The sequence below is a fragment of the Pristis pectinata genome, chromosome 18 (assembly GCF_009764475.1).
Source record: "Pristis pectinata isolate sPriPec2 chromosome 18, sPriPec2.1.pri, whole genome shotgun sequence".
NCBI classification, from domain to species: domain Eukaryota; kingdom Metazoa; phylum Chordata; class Chondrichthyes; order Rhinopristiformes; family Pristidae; genus Pristis; species Pristis pectinata.
In genome coordinates, this window is record NC_067422.1 from 18,716,676 (window position 1) to 18,740,926 (window position 24,251).

The window sequence follows — 24,251 nt, forward strand, 5'->3', positions numbered from 1 at the left end:
CCTCTTAACCTGAGTGAACCTGCAGATAATCACATCGGTGCAGGGAACACGTCTTTTCTCTGATTTTCACAGCGAATCAAAGCTTGACGCAGGATTTCGGCCCGAAACGTGGACAATCCCTCCCCAACACCAACAAATGCTGCTCGACCCGCTGAGCTCCTCCGGCAGATGTCCGCTGCTTCACTTTCCAGCTCCCCGCAGTCACGCCTTTTTTGCATGGGATCCGGGTGCCGTGACCGCGGATCGCCGGCAGGCGGCCCCTGCGAGCACCTGCCCACCGAGCCGCTGTCGGCTCGGATTTCCTGCGCACGGAATCCAGTTTGGGGCTCCAGAAGACGGACCAGTGTCAGATTCACGCACAGCGGGGATCGGCAGGAGGGACGTGCCCCGCTGCGAATGGCGCCCGTTTCCCCTCCCCTAACAATTAGAGGGCTAAACAGTCGCGGGAGAGTAACCTCCTAAGAAAGGGAAACAATCTATATTTTCTTTATTGAGGGAGAAATCCAGCTGCAAGATTGCGCGCTGGTCCGGTCTGGATCTGGAGACCTGTATTGGGCGGTGCATTGGTGAAGTTGCGTTGAGGGTTGAGGGGGAGGATGTGAGGGTTGAAGAGGACAGCCGGTGATCTTGATTCGGACCCTGATACCCACCGCCATGTAGTCGGACTGTGTAATCCCACCCCCACTACCCACAACCATGAAGGACGGAGGAGAATCCAAAGACCAACAACTGACTGTAAGTTCACTTCTAGCCTAATAAATAACAATTTTATTTTTTAAAAATAGTGGCTAGGAACATCAAACCGCATTCACTCAAGGGAACGACGTTTAAACAGCTTTGCCTTAAGGAAATAAATTCTGTGTACGCCTATTGTACAAGGTTGGTGTTGTATTCTGCCTGTAATACCTGCGATAAAATGCAGAAAGTTGAAAACAAACACTTCGGTTCCTTGGAATTTACACGCAGGTGCTTTTTTTTAAACAAACGATGGCTTTTTGGTTAATATTATTTTTACTCAAAGTAAGCGCAGTGAAAAGGTAAATTTTTAAAACTTGGTGCTCTGAGACAGTTAAGATAAAAAAATATTCTATTATTTTAGTTCATAGTTCTATAATGACGCATTTAAATGCCGTTTCTCTGTGTATGGTATGTTTTAAAACGTTTTTCTATGAAGGTGAAACCCAACACCAGGAGTTTTTGAATTGTAGTTAGCAATTCCTGTATCTAACAGCAGCCCATTGTAAAACAGATCTGAGACAGGTGTATTTCCAGAATGGGAATTAACTGAACAACCCTTCACGTGTAATCTTCATTCAAGTCATTGCTTAATATCCAGGAAGAGACAACCATACACTTCCACCTATCCCTTTTTGTTCCCTCCTTTTGCTCCATTTCTTTTCCAAAGATGTTGCTTCACTTTTTCATGCTTGGAAAGTCTGGTTGATCCTTGCCATATCTAACTGTAGCATTAACTAATCCAACTTTCGCTGAGCATACGCAGTTGACACAAGACCAACTGCGTAGTGAACTGGAACATTTAAGGGGTTAAATTCAATGATTTAATATTTGGAGTGTATTCACTATAATATAAACAAACCAAGCAGCCAATTTACACACAATGGCATCCTCCAGCAGAAACTGAGATAAACCGCCAGTTGATATGGCTGTGATGCAGTCAGGGGGAAAAGATTATGATTACATGACTTCCATGTGGAAAATGTCATGGCAATCACCCAGAAGAGTAATGCACATTCAGAACAGCCAAGGGTTATAAATGTCCAATAAAAGACCACATTGCAGCAGCTTGCAGTCGAAGACCAAACCGACTTTAAAGCTGGAAAAACAATAGACTTATTTGTGTGTGTGTTAATGAGAGAAATGAATAAAATGGTGCATATACTGTGCAGAGAGTAAGTAGGCAAAATGAAACCAGGTGGATAAAGACACAGATTTAATTAACAATAAGCACGTCAAGATGAAGATGGACACTGCTGTAGATTGCTCTGCTGTGGACCATGACTTGTAAAGAATTTCAGCAGTATATCTTTAAGGGAAATTGGAGACCAATGGAAGGGATATTCAGAAGGAATTCTCCAAATATTGGGACAAACGCAATGTTCAGTGAAGTATGCTGACCAATGAGAATGCTACGCATTGTAGTACCAAAGGCTGGTAATGCACCAATGTTTATGGGTAAGGAATGCATACATCAACTGAAAGTGAATTGGGAAGTGTGTTCAGCTCTGAGACAGCAAAGTCTGAACACCCTGCTGAACAGGTATGAAAGATATTCAGAGATTCATATGGTGGTTAATCTGATATTATGCATATTTGTGTTAAACCAGGTGCAAAACCTGTCTATCACAATTCACAGCCAACTCCTTATGCACTGGGTATGCAATTTATCCAAGAGCCAAATTAATTGGTAAAGAATGGAATTATGCTGAAGCAGGATCCAAATGATTGGGCTGTACTGATCATGGTGGTACCCAAAGCAAACAAAGAAGTGAGTGTCAGTGGCAATTACGAGGTCACACTCACTCAAACAATGGACGATGAGCAAAATCCACTATCAGCATTGCAAGACTTGCATGCAGAGGTAGTTGGAGCAAAGATGTTTATAAAGTGGGATCTGTCTCATGCATATGCAGATGAACACTTAGCTTTGTCATGCTCTTGAGGAACTGACCAGTCAATGTGCCGTCTGTCAGCAGTGCAGACCAGCACCTGTGGAAACATTACTGCAAGTATGGGCTTGGCCAAAGGAACCTTTTCGATAAGTGTATTTAATTTTCTGTGAAAAGGAACATGACAACTTTCTAGCCGTCATTGATCATCATTCAAAGTGGTTAAGAATTAAACACACAGTGTTCTCTGCGGCCATGGAGCAGATGTTGGATGAATGAAGAACAACTTCTATATCATGGTGCACTGCAAGCCATCGCGTCTGACTGTTTCACAAATGGCTATTTAAGAAGTTTGTGGAAACAAGCAAACACACACCTTAACCAGCACACAATGGAGTAGCTAAAAGCTCTGCCACAATAGCAAAGATTACTTTAAGTAAGCACGTACTCTGAGGGTTCTTACCCATTAACAGGAAACATAATTTGACAATTTTTTTTGGTTGAAATATGGAACTACTCCACGTAATACTGCAAGGTATACACCATCAGAGCTTCTTATCAAAGGGTTAAGAAAGAGGTTGATTTTAGCACAACCAGATCTTACTGACAATGGAACAGAAACAAGTGTCAAAAACACATTTAAGAGGGGTTCTCAGGAGAAATTACTGAGTCATAGTGCATTAGTTAAGACACCACAACTTAGCATGATATTGCTGAGTAAGTGTCACCTGAAAAACTGTAAACAACACCTTCCATCTTATTAAGGAGTTCATTTCTGGTGCAAGAACTGGCCCAATTGTCCTGGAACGTGCAGATGGAACTTTGTCATCGATGCCATTATTGGAGGCGAACAGCTTGGCTGAGAATGTGGCTTGATTTTGAAGCTGAATTTTTAGCATTACATTAGGATATTGTCAGGGCCACAGGCTTTGCTAAAATCCATGTGTTCAACTTTTTCTTGACATCACAGAGAGTGAATCAACTTATCTGAAGACTGGCCTTGGGAAGAGGATAAGATAAATTATCTCTTAACACTTGTGGATGCAAATACTTCAGCTGTGACTTTCATACTTGGTAGCTGGAATCTACCATCATCAAAGATGGCAATGTTCTTGGAGCCTCCTTCTCTCAATTAATTGTCCACCACTCTTTACCACTGGATGTGGCTTTGATCTGATTAATGACCATGTGATCCCTTAGTCCTGTTTATAGCACATCTGCTACTACTAATATTATTTAGCCTGTGTTGTACCTTGACCAGGTTAACATATTTATCTATGCTTGATGTCAATCCCAGAATGCTGTTACTGCACCCATCATTGAACCAGGATTGGTCAACTAGTTTGATTACAAAGTAGAATGAGGGATGTGTATGGCCATGAGTTTACAGGTTGTGGTGGATGTAATAGTTCTGTCACAGATGGCCCACAGTGCCTCATTGATGGTCTGGTAGGTTTGTTCTGAATCTATCCCATCTCGCCTGTTGGAGAATGAAACCTCGACTTCATCTCCACAAGAACAGTGGTAGTCACTTCACAAAGACGCACCTGCAACAACTTGAATGATACGGACAAGGTCAATAAGGCTTATCCCTCATGTCAGTTCACATACAGCACCTTCTTCCTTGAGTACAGTCAGACATTTAAATCCTTTTAGGACTTCGCTATTTTGGTTAGTGATGTTACCAAGTCCATTTTGGTGATGGACATTGACAATCCTCCAAATCAATGTGCAGTTGGTGAGTTTTCTTCCTTAGAGTTCCTTCCAAGTAGTATTTGATATTGGGGACTACTGATTCACTGTCAGTAAGTGGTCATGAATAAAAAATATCATACCATCAGAGTCCAGGCTCCAATGTTGAGGACTCTCAGAGACACACTGATGACGCTGTGTTACAACCTCTGGTGGGTCTGTGTTCTTGGGGCATAGGACATACTTAGAGATGGGATGGAGGAGTCTAGGGTATTGATAGAAGCATGTAAGTATGGCTATATCATTTGGTTGCTTGATCACTGTTTTTCCCAGTTTTGGCACCCTAAGTGTTACTGAGAGAATTTGCAGTGTTTACTGGGCTAGGTGTTCCTTTCTCATGTTGAAATCCAATCCCTGGATTGATACTGGGTAGTCCATCCAATTTTACCATTACAATTTTTCAGTACTTTGCTTGCTATACCATTTCTGATAGCAGTTAAGAGACAAGTTCTTCGCTGTGGGCTTGCAAGACTTAGAAAACTCGGGTTAAGGAATCCAGAGGCCTAGATCATCTCTGGAGATATGAGATCAAATCCCACTATAGCAACAAGGAAATTTATATTCATTAAATTAAATAAATCTAGAATTAGAACAGTATATTTTCTTCTTGAAAGGAGAATGAACCTCAGACTTTTTACAGCAAGACAGTAATATGATACTTATCATTACTGATAATAGTTAATTTAGTTCACTGGTAGCATTTGATCTTATTGTCTCCAGAAATGATCTAGACCAGTGGACAACTAGTTCAGTAACACAATCTTAATACCACCATGCCCTGTATTCTTTTCAAAGCTGGACTTTTTTTTAAATATGGCTCAAACCATCCATAATTGTATGAATACTGCTCAAAGCAAGGTTCAGGCAACCTCCACATGTTTGTCATTAGCAGATGGGTAATTGAATTTCCCACTATGAAGGGCAGGTAGCACCAAAGGCAGAATCAAGATAGCATTTGCATTTATTTGCTCCAAGCACACAATATGCCCTCCAAATAAACTCTGGTGAGTCAGTCCTAGGGGGCAACATGAGCATATTTGCTGGGAATACAGCATGTGGAATTTCAAGATCCATACAACCAGGTATGTTATTAAAGCTAAATTGATAGTCTTTTAATTTAAAGGAAGTTAAAAAGATTCAGGGGGAAAGGAATGCCACAGATAAACTCCACTGAGGTTTTGCCTTACATTTTTGATTTGTCCCAAAAATATTTTCTGAAAATTTTAGCTTTATTTGGGAACTATTTAACTGTGGGATGAACATGTTCTGAGTGCTGCAGACCTAAGGAGCTATATGCACTATTGTAATTTACAAACTGATGCGCAAAGTAAAAACAGGATTTCTTGGGAACACATGGGAGAAAAGTGTGAGGCTCTGCTGCTGGGGAATCTTGCTGGTAACAAACATGGTCCGCAGAGCCGACATTTTAGTGTTATCATCCTGTCTCTGATTGCACTGGCATCCTTCAAGACCGGTAGCAGACCTTGCCAAAATTATCCCTATGAAGTTGGTATTCTTTGAAGTGTAGACAGGTTTCTTTTATGCTTTCTATGAAGCGAGGACAGGTTTCGTTGAAGAACAATCAGATTCTTTCTCAACAGACTGGTAATCGGAGTATTAATTATTTTTGCTATTCAGCTGGGTAAGTCAAGAACAGTAGCCCCTTGTTGGCTGAAGTCATTTATCTGGCCACAGCCTGAAAAGAAGCCCATTAGAAATTAATCTGGCATGACACTCCTTCCATGATTCCAACCATCAAAAATATACAATTATTTTGAAAATCACAAAAAGTTGCCAAGTACATTTGATCTGACAGTTTTACTAACAGAGGGGCCACCTTCCCTACAATAATGACTGTGGTATGTATCCATTTCATCTGAAAAAGAAATATAACAGGAAGTATGCATAATAGGACCACTGTTACACCTGCAATTGTGCTGCTCTTCAATGGTGCCCTATTTCAAATTCTCATAATTTGACTAAATATACAAAACCACAATTTTAATTAGTGACAGTTTTTGACCTGAGAGAGGTGAACGCTACCTAAGTCAAGGAGTTTGGTTAGTTTGGTAAATGTGCTGACTTGGTTCCTGTTGGTTGATTTAGCACACAGTTATTGGGACATCTTCCAAGAAAAAATGAGGTGCCTCAATAACATTAACTCCTCTGAAGAAACTATCACACAATTCATATTGAAGGTTTGTATAGGAGTAAAGGCAAATTATAACCTTTTTACTGTCAAACCAAACCCAAGCCCAAAGACTATTTTTTTAAACTTCTGACTCAATCCAACCCTAACCCATAAGTTGGGTTCAATGGATCTGTGTGGGAGAGCCTGGGTGTGGGGGAGGGGCTGCTCTTCTGGTTCAGAGTCCTGGGGTTTGCGGTGGGGAGTTCCCTCGCAACACCTGTGCCTGGGCTGGTCACTCTGACAGTGTCAGGTCTGCCTCCCAGCCGCAGTTCCTCAGTGCTCCCTCCCAGCCTCCCAGGCCCCTATCCTGGGGATGGTATCCACACAACGACCACCCATCAATATTGTTAACTGGAGGTAACTTTTACTATTTATTAATGAAGAGCCAGTCTGGCTCAGTTTGGTTCAATCCAATCTGCACCCAAGGATTTTGTATTTTTTTCCAAGCCCACCCGAGCCCAATACATAAAGCTGGGTCCCTTCACACAAGAATCATCTAACTTGGTTCAAGGGTGTATCTGGGGTGTAATCTTCCAGAAGGGGGTTACTGTATGTCAGTTGTTCACCTGAGGCAGGACATCTTAGAGCCACTCTTGTGTTGTCAAAGGTAGCAAATGGGGTTGTAAAGACCCAACCAAAAAAAATGTAAATTGAAGTACCTGTTCATTAATGTACAGGATTCACATCACTGGTGACACCCAAGACAAAGGATCTAATGTGGAATTCAATGGGGAATGAATTTGTTACGATGAAGTATTCCATTAAAGACTTGAGCATCCATAATAAGTGCCAAATAACTAGATACAAAAACAGCACCGGTGGCATGGGATAAATAAGTGCACACGGCAATAGTGTATCAGTTGTTAGGATCACCGATGTATAAATGTGGTCCTGGGAATAAATAGAGCAGTGTTAAGCTACTTATGCTGTCCGGATCCAGTGTCTTCATCAAAAACGTATGAGCTCCATATTGATCTGCAGACTGGCTCTTTGAACTCATATTGCATACAGTAATGGTGATATTTCCTAAATGTCTTTTATTGGTGCCTTCAGTAACAGGCTTTCTTTTTGTTATGCACAGGTGGCCCTTCGGATTCGGCCCATCAATGAGACAGAAGTGGAGGAAGGAGCCACGATCATTGCTCACAAAGTTGATGAGCAGGTCAGGTGTTACTGACTACTTTTTACATCAGTCTGATTTCAGTGGAGCTTTAAATCTACTCAAAAAGTGCTGGAGGAACTCAGCAGTTCAGGAAGCATCTATGGAGAGAAATAACGGTTGACGTTTCGGGTCGAGACCCTTCAGCAGGACTGGAAAGATTCTGGTCCTTCCAGTCCTGATGAAGGGCCTCGACCTGAAACGTCGACTGTTTATTTCTCTCCATCGATGTTTCCTGACCTGTTGAATTCCTCCAGCACATTTGTGTGTGTTGCTCCAGCTTCCAGCATCTGCAGAATCTCTTGTCTCCTTTAAATCAACTGTACTGTTTCCCTTTGCCCTTTAGTATTTGACCACTTCAAATCAATACACAAAAAGCTGTTCTTTACTGCATTTACTCCATTTACTACTGGAGCTGGTCCTGAAATAAGACTGACCAATTCACTGTGCTTTTCAAAAAATTCAGAATACCTTTGTGTGGAGCTGTCAATAGCTGGCTGTTGCTCTCTTTTGTTTTGCTAGCAAACCAATTAAGTATTTGGAGCTGTGTTCACTTTTCCAGGGTGAATAAAATTAGGGCACACTTGTAAAGCAAAGTGAGAGGAAAGACATGTAACTTTGAATGAATCAATGAAAAATAATTTGTAAATAGTCTTAAAGAGAATGGGAAGAAGTGGTTAATTTATTTGAAGTCGTCAACCAAAGTTATGAGATGAGATGATTGGAAAGGAAACATGACAGAAGGAATTTCAGAAGTTGTTTATACACCAGTTTTCTGTGTACTGATGTTTTTCTGGAGTTGAGTGGAGAGATATAGACAATCTGAAATAATGGAGAAAATTGAGGTAGGAAATAACTTGCATCCACGTGACGACTGGGCCAGATTAAATGCACACAGATATACTCAGAAGAATAAGAATGGAGGTGGAGAGAATCTATCACTGAACTTAGAGAGAAAATTACAGACAACGTAAGTAATGGGACTTGCCGGGAAAATCATTACCTCGTGCAATTAATAATGGTTGCATAAATCACGCATTAAATCACACAAGCAAGAACTCTGGACACAATTAATTTTTGGAAAACAATTCTGCAATAATTCTTCACGGAACTCCAGCACATCACTATTAGATTTCCCCCAGGTATAACGTGATTTATTTTAACTGCAGTGAGGTGCATAGCATAACTTGCTAAATAAACCACAGGGGTTTACTTATGTTTTCACATCTACCTACTCTTCACATTGTATTAAAGATTAGTAGTGACTCTTATGTATGATTTCCTGATGCAGATTTATACTTACTGTATGGTCTTATTTCTTCCTTTTAAGTAAATTATCATTTTGTAAAAAAAAGCCTGAGCCAGGTTTTTTGCCGACACGAGGTGTTCTTCCTTCTTTCCACATAAGGGATTAAGTTGAGTTGTAATTCATTTAGATTTTTAAAACTGTATGGGGTTTTAAATTATTTTAAAGAATTTTTACTTTGCAGGAATTTTTATATTCAGTTTTGAAGACTTTGATTTTTTGAATGTCTGAACACTAAGTATTTATTAGCTTTGATAGTATGTTAAACCGTAGGGTATGAGCTGGATCGATGCCAAAGTTTGTTTCTCCTTTATGCTGGCAGAGTTTGTTGTACCTCAGCCCCCAATCCCTTGAAGTGATGGCATTACATTGCAAACAATCCTGTAGATATATGACAAGTCCCTATTTGGGAAATGGAATGAGATGGGTCAGGACCAGATTGGTGGTTGTATTTGCAATTGCACTGATTAACTACAAACTTTGTTTGAAGGACTCCAGTGAGCAGAATCTGCTTGCTTGGATATTTTTATCTCTGTAAGTGAAAGATCATTGACTGAAACATTAACTCTCATTGTTCATAGATTTTGCTTTGACTTTGCAAAATTGAAAACACTGGAATAATGATAGTAGCACCATGCATGCAAAATTAGGCATGTTGATCAAACACATGGAATTGTGGTGTTCAACTGCTTTTCCAGACAACAAAATGTACAGTGTAGTAATCTAAGATCTAGGACAATTGCTATTTTTGATTTACTTTAACGACTTTGTTGCAGTAGAAGGCACACACTGATGGCAGGAAATTTGAAAACATTGTAAACAGTGAGGAAGCTGGTGATTGCAAAGAGACTGGCAGAATGGGGGTGGTAGGGCAGGTACACATGCCCTATGAAATCCGGTACAGAATTGTGTGAGGTGTTAAGTATTTGGGAAGGATTATTGACGTGAGCTGATATGTGCTGAATGGCATATTGTGAAGATGGTCCATGAGTTATGGTGCACCAGGGGCATTTGAACACAAATCCCTGGAGTTGGCACAAATCCTTGCATGTGGTCGGATATCAGCAAAGCAGCTCATAAAGCATGTGGTTTTGGGCTTTGCACTAGAAGCATAGGTATAAAAACCAATGCAAAACATGAGTTCGGCTCCAGTATTCTGTCAACACATTCTGTGAAGGGCATAAAGGCTTTGAGAAAGTACAGAAGAGATTAACTTCAATGATTACAGAAACCATTTACACAAGTAAACCAAAGAGACAACAGTTTCCCCCTTGGGAGGGGAGAAGAGTTGGAGGAAATTTGATAGTGTTTAAAATCATAAAAGGTTTAAATCCTGAGAGAGCTGTTTAAAATCATAAAAATGTTTAAAAGGATAAATTTACTAGAAGCCATTTACAACAGTTGAAAGATTGATAATGAAGGTTATCTAAGATTATTGGATATTATTAAAGTATGAAAAGAAATGACTAAATCTCATCTGGTGAAGGGCTAAAATCACACAACATAACTAAACCTGATAATAGAAAGTCGTTTTCAATTTTATGTAGTTTTCTTTCTGTTCATCCCTAATTGCCCCTTGAATAATGGAGACAATTAAGAATCAATGATAGATCTCGAGTTACACTATGTCCAGACCAGGGAAAAATGCAAGATTTCCTTTGCTGGAGGCCATTGGTTTACTAGAAGGGTTTTTACTACTATTAAATATTTCAATGGTTACTGTGACTGAGATCAGTCTTTCCTAAAATAAAATCCAGATTTCTTTAATAGCTTGATTTAAATTACCCAGCTGCAATGGTAGGATTTTTACTCGTGTTTCTGGGTCAATGCTTGGTGATCTAGTAACTTAAGACTTGCACTGCCATTCCCCTAGTTGCTGGCAGTGAGTCTCTCTTCTTTCTTTCTGTATTTTGGTGTTAAAAATTAATCATGTGTGAGGTGATGCAGGCTGGCTTGCACCAGCATATCTTCAGATAATAATTTTAGTAAATAATATTTGATAGATTATAAGAACAGTTGATGTTCCACTATTATAGAATAGTGTGTCCGTGTCCCACCTTACCACAATGGTCGCTCAGTCTTGCAGCAGGTGCCATACACTTGACAGCATTTATTTATATTTTTATGATTGGTCCCAGTGTGTGTTGCAGATCCTTTCTGAATTTTGAGTTTCTAAGGCATGCTGTGTGATTCAGAGCAAATGGTATCACTACAGGGATTTTAAAATGCAGGACATTAAGATGTGTTGGCCTGCAACACAAGAGCAGGGATTTATTTCAGCAAACGCTAGGATTACTAACTGTCCATACTATGTTACATTATTTATAATGGTTGATAAATCTAAGCACCTGATCACAGTGGTTTTAGTCTGATGCACTCCCCCGATGGAAGAAGTGAGATAAATCTCTTACAGCATTAATGAGAAAAATTTGTCGTCTGAGGTTATAATTGTGTTTGCTCATCAGATTATGTTACACAGGAGCCCAATCACATTAATAAATGCTTTCTGGTTGCAGAGTTAACGTGCTAATCAGATTGTTGGTAAAGAATTTGTTTAGCAATTTATTGTATATTTTCTCTTTATGGAAAGAAGTATATTTTCTCTTTATGGAAAGAAAAATAAAGGATACTCTTTATTTTTATTTGTGAGCAACTTTTTCTCCTCCCCTCCTAAAAAATGTGCCAGGCTACAGTTCACTAGTGATGGAGACGAGATTCCGCAGATGCTGGAATCTGGAGCAACTCACACAAAATGCAGGAGGAACTCAGCAGGTCAGGCAGCATCTATGGAGGGAAATAAACAGTCAACATTTTGGTTTGAGATCCTTCATCAGGACTGATGAAGGGTCTTGACCCAAAACATCAACTGTTTATTTCCCTCCATAGATGCTGCCTGACTTGTTGAGTTCCTCCAGCATTTTGTGTGTGTTTGTTCACTAGTGATAATGCCTAAAGCTACATTGTGCATGCAAATCTGTGTAAGCAGTCTGATGGTACAGCCAGACATTTGGTGGAATCACACTGGACCTGGCTTGCTAATCCATTCATGGCTGTCTGGCTCCTAACACAGCACCAGCCTCATTGCTGTGGTCATTCTGCAAGGCAGAGGAGTCCATGAGCAGTGACTAGACGGCAGAAATCAGGAACTTGGTCCCTGCCATGGAAAATCTTTTCATTGTTGCTTTGATGATAGGAGGCAATAATCTAAAATACGTAATCATGAAGAATCACATTTTACTGCTTTGTTAAAAACATTTTAAAAATTAAAATAAGATTTAAAAAAACAAACCACAATATCCCTTCCCAAATCCCTACTCCAGAATTGGGAAAAGTTCCTTTATGAAGGTACATTCCTGCCAATTATTTAGGACCAGAGCTTGGTTTGTAACTGATAGCACCAATTCTTTGACTTGCCCTGACGAAGGGTGCAGCATTTTGCTGTGATGAAAGTTTGTTGAAAGGACCATAAAGTCACAGTGCAGCAAATCATAAAAATTGGCACTCTGTGGTTGCTTAGTTGTCCTGGGTGGTGACTAATTTTCCATTGTTTACACGAAATATTAATGACCTGGAATTTATGTTTGTAGAATCTCACTGCGCAATGGTTCAGATAGTATTTAAGAAGTTGGCTGGGTGATATCATAAATAGCAGCAAATAGATTAAACTTTGAAGACTCAAAATTAAATGAGAATTTATCACCTTCATTAAATGGGGAAGGTATGTTTTATGTTTTCAGTCCTTTAATATCTTAATTTGTGACTAACCAACAAAGAAGAAAACTGTAGAGATGATTTGTATAAATATCATGAAGGACTGTATTTTCTTGACACCCAGGATAATTATGGGCTCAAAACAAAAAGCATTCCATGTTATCCATATCAGACATTATTCCTTTTCCTACAACAATCCCTGTGATCGGTTTGAGTGAGATTTACTTGTTGAAGTCAAATTAGAGACAATATGTTCTTGAACCATGCGCATTAGAAACCCAAGTTCATTTTTCATAGGACCCCAACAGCTGGTAGAGACTACATCTCCCATAATTTAAGATGAATTTTGATCCTGAGCCCCATAGGGGAAAGGGCTTTTTTTTTAACCTTTTGTTTTTATTTCTGCTTTGGGTTGTATGTGATCTGTTAGGGTGGGCAGACAGAGCTGAGGCAGAGGTGAATGGGGGAATGATAAATTGCACAATGAGTTGGCATATTGAAACATATTCTTGTCTTAGACAGGATACAACAAAGGTTCACCAGATTGGGCAGCACATCATCTCAAATCAAAGTGGAGAAATTCAATAGGTTAAATCTATTTTCTCCGCAGTTTGGAAATATTAATGGTGATCTAATGAATAATTTATGATTCTGAGCGACATGGAAGGTTAGATGCTGTGAGACTTTTTCTTCCCACTCAAGATGCTAGAACCAGGGGTAATAGTTTCAAGATATTTAGGACTGAGATAAAGAGAAATTCTTTCAATCACAGAGTTGTAAATCTTTGCAATTCTCCTCCCCAGAAGGTAATGAATATTCAGTTTGAAGTGATGAGGTAAAGGGCATTAACGTAGTCATAGGATATGAGAATAGGAAGGGAAAGTGATACAAGAATGCAGATATGATCCTATTAAATCGAACAACCCTCAAAGGTTGTTTAGCTGACTCCTCTTATTAAATATATTTTTAAAATTGTGACTTTTGATCATTTTTTATATTTCATTTCTTTTTCACACTACATTTTAGAAATATATACCAGATTAATTGGATTGCCAGGATTTGATTTTTACTGGTGAGCATTGATAAATGTTGATTTCACCTCGTACTCAAGGACTGGTGAAAAGCACTTCCATCACAAGTAATTGGAATTCATTATTGTATGTACTCCAGTGACTAAGAAAAGAGACAAGATTTTGTGCATTTTTAGTTCATTTTATGATAAAGATGACATTACTGCCAAATGAACACAACAATGAAGAAAGGTATGATTAATTGATTTATCCATTTCAACATTATATTTTGGCAGGTAATTATATGACTCTTTAATGATAGGACATTTTGATAAAATGTCCGTCCCCCAACCTTCTAATTTTGTGCAGTACTCTATACTTGTAAATCAAAATTATTAAAATAATGGAACACTGAAATTCTGCCAAACCTGGCACTAGTATTGATGGTTGGATATGCCAAGAAGATGCCATTGAAAAAAAACCAGAACTGGTTTAAAACTAACAGAAATCTAGCATCTTCAAGAGTAACAAAATTCAGAGTCAGGTGATTTGATTGTTAAGGGCCCAAGTCAAAGAGAGCCAGTTTTTGATGACCATTGAATTCACTTTGAAATGCAATTGCTATCAGAGGTTTCAGAGAGACATTAGAACTCGATCGTAGTTATCAACTGAGTATCCATAATCAACAAACCCGCTGAGGCAGGCATCAGTGACAGCTGTGGGTTGTTCTTATTATGTTTGTCTGGTAAATTCTAATACAAATGAACTGAGCCTTCACTCCATGGCCTTTTGTTACTGTTGTATTGGTGTAAGCTGAGATAGGTTAGCAGATGTGATTGGCACCTATGTTTATCATCCAGTGCTCACATTGAGCTCTTGGCTGTCATTGGCTCATGCATTACTTAAAATGGTACAATTGAATGTAGAATTTAAAGGGGTACTCAGCACTATTAATAATAACTTGAAAAGCTTTGGCTCATGCAAAAGTGTTACAGACCGTGCATCTGAATTTCACGCTAAGGTCTGTTGTCCTTCATTAATAACTCATTTGCTGCTAAAAATCAATACAAGATTTAAATTTGTCTTTTTGAAGATTGATGGATGACTGACTTAGTCTTGTGCACATGTGTAGCTATGCAGTAAGATGATCCTTGTTCTGCTGAATAAATCGTGGAATCATTAAACCTCTATAGTAGAGGAAGCTGTTCAACTGCCTCCCCTTTCCCCAGAGGAGTTTTGTTCTCCTGGTATCTCCTCTGAGCCCTGCAAATTATTCTCCTTCAAGTCCTGACCCTATTCCCTTTTGAAGGCAATGATTGATTCTGTTTCCACCACCCACACACAGGGTGAATTCCAAATCCTATCGTCTCTCTCAGTAAAAAGATTTTCCTCGCCTTCTCCTTGTAACTTTGTCTAGAAAGTTAAATCTGTGCCCCTCGCCCTTGAACCACGTGCTGATAGAAACAGCATCCCTTATTTAAACCTGTCATAATGCCATGTACTTCTACCAAATCTCCTCTCAACCTTCATCTTCAGTCTTTTCTAGTCATTTTCTAGTCCATTCTAATAATTTTTTTCTGCACCTTTTCTAGGACCTTGACATCCTTCCTAAAGCTAAGTGATCAGCATTGGACATGATGCTTCAGTTGAGGCCTAACCAGTGTGTTGTATACTGTTCACGTAACCTTTTTGCTTTTGTGCTATATGCTTCTATTTATGCAGCCTTTATTCCATATGCCTTGTTAACCACTCACTTGATGTGCCCTGTCACTTTCAAGCATTTATGCATGTGTACACTGAAGACCTTATGTTCATGCACAGAATTAGAATTTTCAGTATGTCTATAGCCTACATTGTCTTCATATTTTTCTGCAAAATGTATCACTTCACACCTCTCTGCATTAAAATTCATCTGTCTCTTGTTTGCCATTCAGATGGACCACATCATCTTGTGCAGTGTTTGTTATTTTATCAAACTTTCTGTCACCTGCAAATTTAGACACTTTACATTGCACATCTGTGAAAAAGTCATTAATATGTATTTAAAAGAAGGTGCATGAGGGCTTTGGTGGGTTGGAGATGGTTGAGAGTAGGGTGAAGTTAAGTGGAGTAGGGTTACATATAATTATCAGGGGAACTTCGAGTAGCTATTTTCTTAACTCGTTTTCATTTCTTAGCCATTAAGTAATAACTTGATTGATGATATCTAGGTCAGGATAAAACCTTAAAAGGGTTTTAACTATTCATCTAATAAAAGAATGCGTCGCATGATTAAGCACTTAATTGTTAAACCTTATGAATGTGTAACCTCTCATCATGGTGCTCATTTGTAATGTTAAACACTGCTATATCTTGCAATATGCATATGTTAATTAAAAATCTTTCTTTGAAAGCCTGTGATTTCTCTGAAAAAAGATTCCACAAAGAAATAGGGATAAGTTCAGATGTATTATAGTAAGTCAAAGTTTTTTAATGTACATTGAATAAGTGCCTTTGCATTACTGTATTGTCACTGTAATTGACATTCGGGGTCCATTTGGTGACTTACATGCACTTACCCCTGAGATTATCCCTTTGTTATGTTATTTGGCATTTATTTTGTAAGGATGTTTTTCATTATAATTGTTTCAAAATATCTACAATATTTGATATCACTATAGATATCATGCTTCAATACTACTTTAATGCAATGATCTGGATGTTTTTGTGGTTGGTAACTGCTGTAATTAAGTAATGTAATCTAAAAATGCAAACCAAGCAGGCACAATATAATATGCAAAGACTAAATGGTGAATTCAGTTCTTCTTACCATAAAAGAATAAATCTCAGACAAGAACTTCAGTTGGGATCAGTGTTTTCAGAGATGGGAACATGAAGTTTAAACGTTCAGTGTAGCTCCTGAGGCTCAGTTGCGAGTGAAAACTCAAGCTTAAGTACCTCGAAAGTTGAGTTTATTGTCATATGTGCAAACACATATGTGCACAGGTGCAAAGGAAAACTTACTTGCAGCAGCATCACAAGCATATAACATCATTTCAGCAGCATTCGCAAGAAAAACATAAATTGAACATAAATTATACATGATTTTTTACAAGAAAGAACACAATTAGAACAAAAAAATACAACATCCTCTGACTTGCAATACAGCAACTGGCTTCTCTGGTGCTAAGTGTGAAAACCTCCTTACGTTATTGGTGTTTGCTTGCATTGAGTTGTTAATCAGATCTTTAAAATCAAACTTCTTTATTTCCATTTGGACAGGAAACTTATTACTGTCCTGTTGAACTTGAGTTTTGTGATTTGGGGCATTTTTCTGGGCCTTTTTTTTAACCAATGTCAAATTCTATTACCTCTTTTGTCTCTTTGATTTCAGCAGTAAATTGATTTCTGCCTTTAGATGGCAAGGAATCTGCAGAGTAGTGTTTAGTTGCAGATGTTATGTAAACAGACCCCATCGTACAACCTTTTCATGATGATAGGCCCAGTCGACCCAATAGCCCTTTGATTGTTTGTGCTATCAAAGGCATTTCCAACAGTTCTGTGAATATTGGAGACATTGAAAAACAGTTAAAATTAATTTAAACAATAATAAAAACTTTGCTTTGAAAGCCAAAGCAATACTTTTATTTAAAAACATATTTAATTGATGTAATCTAATTGAAATAGTATTAATTAAAATAAGGAAACAAGCAAAACACTAAATTTTCCTTATGTTTTGTATCCAGGGTCAGTTACTCCATCCCAATGAATGGGACAGTTCTTCATATGCCAGCCATGGTTGACTTGAAGATGAGGATACACTTAATAAGTGTATCCAGCTCCTGAGCTTGGCACAATTGAGCTCTGCCACTGAACTCTGTGCTCAGTCCTATGGCAGCTGGAAGGCACTAACGTTGGACCTCCAATGCATTCAGGAATTTACATGCTGTGAAAAGCAGGCCCAGAAGTCAGGAACATAACTGACTTGAGTGATCCTGTTAGTCTGTGTTTGTCTCTGGAACTATCAGCTGAAGAGGAGCACAAAGCAGGCCATTACTTCTGAAGTACTTTGATACTTATGATTAAAATTGTGTTTCCTTGGTCATGTTTTAAAATTGTTTACAATGCAGACAGAAGGAGCTTTCACTGCAGAGAAAGCTAGTGAATAGTGTCTAGTTGGCAGAATTGAAACTACACAATCAAATAAGTTATGACCATAGTTTGCAAGAACCTTTATTGCACTGCGAATGAATTCCTGACTTTTCCTGTATGTTTATTATCTTTGCTGTGATTAGTGGCTGCATGCAGTGTACTGGTGGATTCATTGAATCAAATAATGTGTAGCGATTAGCGTGATGCTATTACAGCGCCAGCGACCCGGGTTCAATTCCAGCCGCTGTCTGTAAGGAGTTTGTACGTTCTCCCCGTGTCTGCGTGGGCTTCCTCCGGATGCTCCGGTTTCCTCCCACGTTCCAAAGACGTACGGGTTAGGAAGTTGCGGGCACGCTATGTTGGCACCGGAAGCGTGGTGACACTTGTGGGCTGCCCCCAGAACACTCAACACAAATGTGCATTTCACTGTGTGTTTCATTGTACATGTGACTAATGAAGATATCTTATCCTGATATTGCACAACAGAGCTTTTAAACTATTCTGTCTCTGTGAACGAGCCGCCCGATTATTGTCACCACTATGCTGCCTTCCACCTGCACCCCCAGCACCCATTCATCATCCTGTTCTTTGCCCTATCACCCTGCAAATGTCCTTTTCAAGCACCATCCTAACTCCATCACATCAGAGAATAAATCTCTGGGGATTGAGTCTGCATCTCAGCCTATCAAATCTCTCCTTGTAACTACAGCGCTCCATTCCAGGCAACAGCATGGTGAATCTCTTCTGCATTCAGTCTTCTGCTGCCACATTCTTCCTGTAGTGAAGTGACCAGAACTGTGCATAATTCTCCGAGTGCGGTCTAACCAATGTTCTATAGAGCTGCAACCTGACATCCCAACTCTTATTCTCAATGCTTCGGCCTCTGAAGGCAAGCATACCAAATGTGGTTTTCACTACCTTATCCATCTGTATAGCCACTTTCAGCAAGCTATGGACTTGAACCCCAAGATACCTCTGTACATCAATGCTCCAAAGGTCCCTGCCATTTACACTATATGTCTGAGAAGAATTTGACTTCCCAACTTCCACACTTGTCTGGGTTAAATTCCATCTGCCACTGCTCCAACTTTCCAGCTGACCTATGTCCTGCTGTATCTATAAGCAAGCTTCTTCATTATCTATGACTTAAATAATCTTTTTCATTTTCTGTTGAGAACCTTGAGCCCATGCATAAGCAGTGAAAAGAGTGGACCACCTCAACCTGCCTCCTGCCCCATCTGTGGAACAGTCTGCAAGTCTTGCCTTGTCTTCATTAGCCACCTCTGAACTCGCAAGACTAGAATGGAAGTAAGTCATCCTCAATTCTAAAGGACTGCCTAAACACGGAAGACTTTAATATTTAATTTTTTAAAGAATTTTTATATTTATTTAACATTTATATAAACATTTTACATCTTTAAGATTACTTAGATCCATTTGAAAAAAAACTTAAATGACTGTTGTCAAAGGCATTTAAAAACTAGGCAAAAACTTTTATAGTGGTGAACTCTCAGGACATTCCTGGGTTACAGTGGTTCTCCCTCAGCCTAGCTGCCTGGCTCATCTCAAAGGAAGCCTGTTGGTGTGGAGAGTCGGTTTGATTGGTCCTTTGACAGAAAAGGTAAATCTGGGTGGGCAGTGTGGGTGGCAGATCAGGGCAACTGGTCAGGTCAGCACAATCCAGCTTGTTATAAGTTGGATGAAGCCCATGCACGATGGCAAGTGGCCAGCAGGTCTCGTGGACATCAATAAATGACCTTGTGAGTGAATTGCCTTGTAATTACTTGTCTGTAGTCCTTTGAAGATATGAGTGTTGCAATGCTTTCAAGTTGCAGGATCAGTTGTGTCCTGTGTTAGAGTTTACATTTGCACAGTAGTGAACAAAAGGATTGCAAGAATGTATGTGAGCTTGGTGTGAGCCAACAGTAGCTGCTTGGTTTTGTGATGGGCACACTTGGTTCAACTTCCAGGGTAAGTGGTCCACGTGCATAGACTTTACCTTGTCAGCTTTGTTCAATTTACCAAGATGTGATAGCTTCAGTTCCCAGGTCCAAGTGCACGTGGCACTGACCTCACCTCTACCTCCTATGTGGGTACTGAAGTGTGACCTCCACTGAAGATTTTGAGGAATGCCAACTGAACACTTCTCTCTGTATTCATCTCTTGCAGTAACACCTGTAATTCCACCAGCCTATGGAGTGAAGGGTTTGTTTGGGAGAAGAGAAGATGGTCATTGGGTTTGGGTTCTCGGGGGGAGAGAGAGATGGTGGGAGTGGTGTGTTTATTGTTGAGTGTGAATCTATCTCTTGTCTACAGACTCCATTTCCGGCCTTCACATTTATTTTTTGCAAATTGCTGCTTCCAAAGAAGTTAAATTTCCACTTGCTTTTGAAAATATTGTCACATGTAGTGTTTCACTGCTCATTTATCTTTAATCACTGCAGACTCACGCTTTGGCCAGGAGTTTAGACAACATAGTCATGTAGCATGGAAACAGGCCCTTTGGTTATTGGTATTGGTTTATTATTGTCACTTGTACCGAGGTACAGTGAAAAACTTGTCTTGCATACCGTTCGTACGGGTCATTTCACAATAACAGAATACAGAGTAAAGTGTCACAACTACAGGGAAGTGCATTGCAGGTAGACAATAAGGTGCAAGGTCAAACAGTCCCACCAAGTCCAGACTGACCATCAACCAGCTATTTACACTGATCCCATTTTATTCTCCCACATTCCCGTCAAGCCCCAGGTTCTACCACTTGCCTGCACACTTGGGGCAACTTACAGTGGCCGATTAACCTGCCAACCCACACAACTTCAGATGTGGGAGGAAACTGGAACACGCAGAGGAAGCCGACACGGTCAAAAGGAATATGTGCATACTCCACACAGACAGCACCAGAGGTCAGGATTGAATCCAGAATAAAAACAGAAAAGTGCTAGAGAAACTCAGCAGGTCAGGCAGCACTCGTGACTGCCTCAGGTTGACTGTTTCTTTTTCCACAGATGCTGCCTGACCCGCTGAGGTTTCCTGTTTTTGTTTCAGATTTCCAGCATCTGCAGTTTTTTGATTTTCATTCAGAATTGAAGCGGAGTGGCTGGAGCTCTGGTAGCTGCATCATGGTACTGTTTCTCTTGTGTAGTAACAAGGACCAACTCCAGAAGATCCAGTGGCATTGCCTACCGTGATTTGTAGGCATATAAGGGCGTGCATTGCTTTGGTTTCTCTATGTCAGCACCAGGACTAGTGAAAGCTCTCCATTGCATGTATTGCATTTAATTACAATATATAATCCGGGCTACACACATACTGAATTTGATCATTGTGAAGGCAGATATGCTACCAGTGAGAAAATACCTTCTGAATGTGAATTGATTATGCCTATAGAAAGTGATTCTAAAGACTTCAAGAAAGTTGCTATTTTTAAGAAGGATATCTATTGCATACTAATTTTAAAATGTCTTGGCTCAAGAGTACAATGTGACAAAATACAAATTTAATATGACTACTATGGTATATAAAGTAACAAGATTGGAATCTGTATGTTTTCTCTTAAAGGCTCTAACCATTGTAGTAATTTTCATTCACAGAATTTGACCTTCAAGTTTTCATTATTGGCTCTTAAAATTGAAATATTGTTTGGATCCTGGTGTAAATCTTAGGAACCTTTTAACAAAAATTCAAACAAAACTCTGGATGGGTGCTATTTGTGAGATGTTAATTGAAGTCTTTTATTCAGGCCACACATCAGGTTTTATGCCTAGTCAGGCATTTCCCATCTTCAGCTGGTTAAAAGAAGCAATGGCTCTATTATTGGGAATGTTACGCCTTGTTGACTGACAATAAAAACAGCATCTCGTAAGCCAAGGGCTGCCTTTATGTGCTGTATCCATGAACTTCACTCGAGACAATTCAGTAAGTCACTAGTGTACAGATGTTTTATCCCAATTCACTGTAACCATGGAAGCAGGGCTCAAAAGTCATGCGCTTTTGTTTTAGGAACAGTGAACCTCTGGCAGGGAGTGTGCAGTGTAACTTGTTTCACTAGTGCTGCTGTTGTTTGGAGGATGTGGCCATGTAAAGCACTGATGGGTAAAAGGAACCTGTAGAGCACTTGTAATGTATCCACCTTGTCTTCTTTGTTAAATAGCTAGCAGTAACTAAATCTCTATCCATGTTCTATAATATGCACAGCATCTGGTCTATTATGCAATGTATATGCACTTTTGTGTTCAGGGAAATTGAATACACCTTTGTTCCCCTGGGCTATCAGAAAAGTTGAGTTACACTGCTGTGCCATTTGAAGCTGGGAAAGTTGGATTCAGATTTCATTTCCCTGCCTTCCCCTACCAATTAAGGCAACAACGTACATACAGGCCTATTGCGGCTTATTGACACAGAGTCTGATTGCTGTGCCTTTGGATTTTTCTCCTATTCCACTGATGTGGCTCACTCATTTCAAATTTTGTTTTTAAATTATTATTTAAGTTATTATTGAATCTCATGTTAAAATTCATTCATAACCAACTTTTTGATCACATTGGCTACCTTACTACAGTGACTGCACTTCAACAAATAACTCATTGACTGTAAAGTGCTTTGGCATCCTTTGAAGTTCAGAGAGGTGCTATACAAATATAAGTTTTCATTTTATCTGTGTCATCGCCCCAACAGCATGCTCCTGCCATTTTCAAAACTGAGGTTGGTATTGCCTAAATATAATCACTATGAACTCAGCACCCCTACAAAAACAAAGGCAGAGCTATTGCCTTTAGGGAAACCTTGCTGAAAACAGGTTCATCTTTCAACTTGAATGTTGGGCTCATCATCTCCATGAATTTTGAAATCAATCAGCTTGCATTTTAATTTTTGGAGAATTTTAAAGGTACAATAAATCAATCTCATTGTGAAATTTGTAACCAAAGAATTGGTGGGGTTTTTCCAGAATAAAGGCCATCAGCAGTTGTGGCTCTGAAGTCAGTGTCTCTGGAGTTGTTCTCCTATTCCACTGGTTAATTATATTTCAGGCTATTGCTTAATTATTGACTGCACCTGATGAGCAATGATTAAAGCTGATCTCTTGTGAGGTGTTTCTCGATGTTTACGCACCCTGCTAGTTAGCGCTATTAACAGTAATGTGAACACAAATTGACTACCTGACCTGTATTTTCAGAAAATGAGCTGTAATTGGAACTATGCTCAGTGAAGTCAGTCATTATGTGCTTGCATTAAACAGCAAGACCAATGACATACTCATTTCACAGATCTGCTATTGACTAAATAAGAGACTGTGCACAAAAATAAGGACTTCATTGATTTTGAAAGAAACCTCTGTGCACTTTCCAATTTAAATTAGTGGCACATGTATTATCTGTACTATAGATAACTTGCCAAATTCCCATGTAAACTGTGGCTTCTTTATTTTTGTTTGAAGGTCATCCAAAGAATTGTCACTAATATGTATGCTGCACCTTTAAACTCTATTCTAAAATGACTTTATAGAACAGAAAGAAAAATAGAAATTTCAAAGCCAAGATAAAGCACAAAAAAACTGATGATACGCAGATGAATTTTGTGCGACTAAATTTTGCATGAATGAATTTTGCATGCATTTCAATGGGAGTTAACACAAGTGGTTAATAAAAAAAAAATATTTGTTCTGAGAATTTCATATGCCTTAACACCATTTATTTGGAATCCAGGGCACCTGAATAACATCAGTGGTAATGTCATGTGTAAAATTCATTTCTGTGGAGACTTTCTGTGATATTGATGTTAATGAGACTGAAAATAAACCAAAACATTGCTGAAGGCTCGAAAGGCTAAATATTATTTAAAGGGCCAGAAGCATTTCTCCTGCATCCACAGGGTGTAATACAACTCTCTGCGAAACAAAACTCAAGTAAACTGTCCCAGTCACCACACCCTCTGAGATCCCTGGCCAGAGATGCTTGAAGAAATCCTGAAAGAGCAGAAATGGTTCCATGGACATCAAATAAGAAAAAAATATTTAAAAATCTGGAGAAAAGTGTCTGACCAAGAATCATCTCCATCTTTTCTCACATTTAGAACCTCAGGAAGATCATATAAGAATGTAACCAGCTACTTGGGAGCGCATGCTTCAGTGGTAGGAGGAAAAATGGGGAGACATCCTGATGGGGGGCTGGGTTTGAGGGAGGGGCAGGGGAAATACAAATTATTCTGCACAGGCTTCTGAACATCTGTGTGTACAAGAGGATAACCATTTGAACCAAGGACTCTCAGTGCAAGAAGTTGCAAAGAATGTTTCGATAAGGACAGGAGATCCATCTTTGAATGTTTACACTTCTGAGAGTCCCACATTGTAGCCAGAAGTCTCTTC

The 24,251-nt window shown here is 39.3% G+C and overlaps 1 protein-coding gene across 2 annotated transcripts in view; it reads left to right on the forward strand.

Moving 5' to 3' along the window:
* The first annotated feature begins 351 nt into the window (after positions 1-351).
* The window catches only part of kif19 (kinesin family member 19), a 142,234-nt gene continuing 118,334 nt past the window's right edge, over positions 352-24,251 (forward strand). The window contains exons 1-2 of one of the 2 annotated variants that reach the window (XM_052033173.1): positions 352-735; positions 7,652-7,732. In XM_052033173.1, coding sequence (XP_051889133.1) covers positions 697-735; positions 7,652-7,732 — 120 coding nt within the window. In that variant the 5' untranslated portion in view covers positions 352-696. Of the gene's footprint in view, positions 736-7,651; positions 7,733-19,102; positions 19,196-24,251 lie in introns of those variants that run through there. The other variant, XM_052033174.1, reaches the window with a different exon arrangement.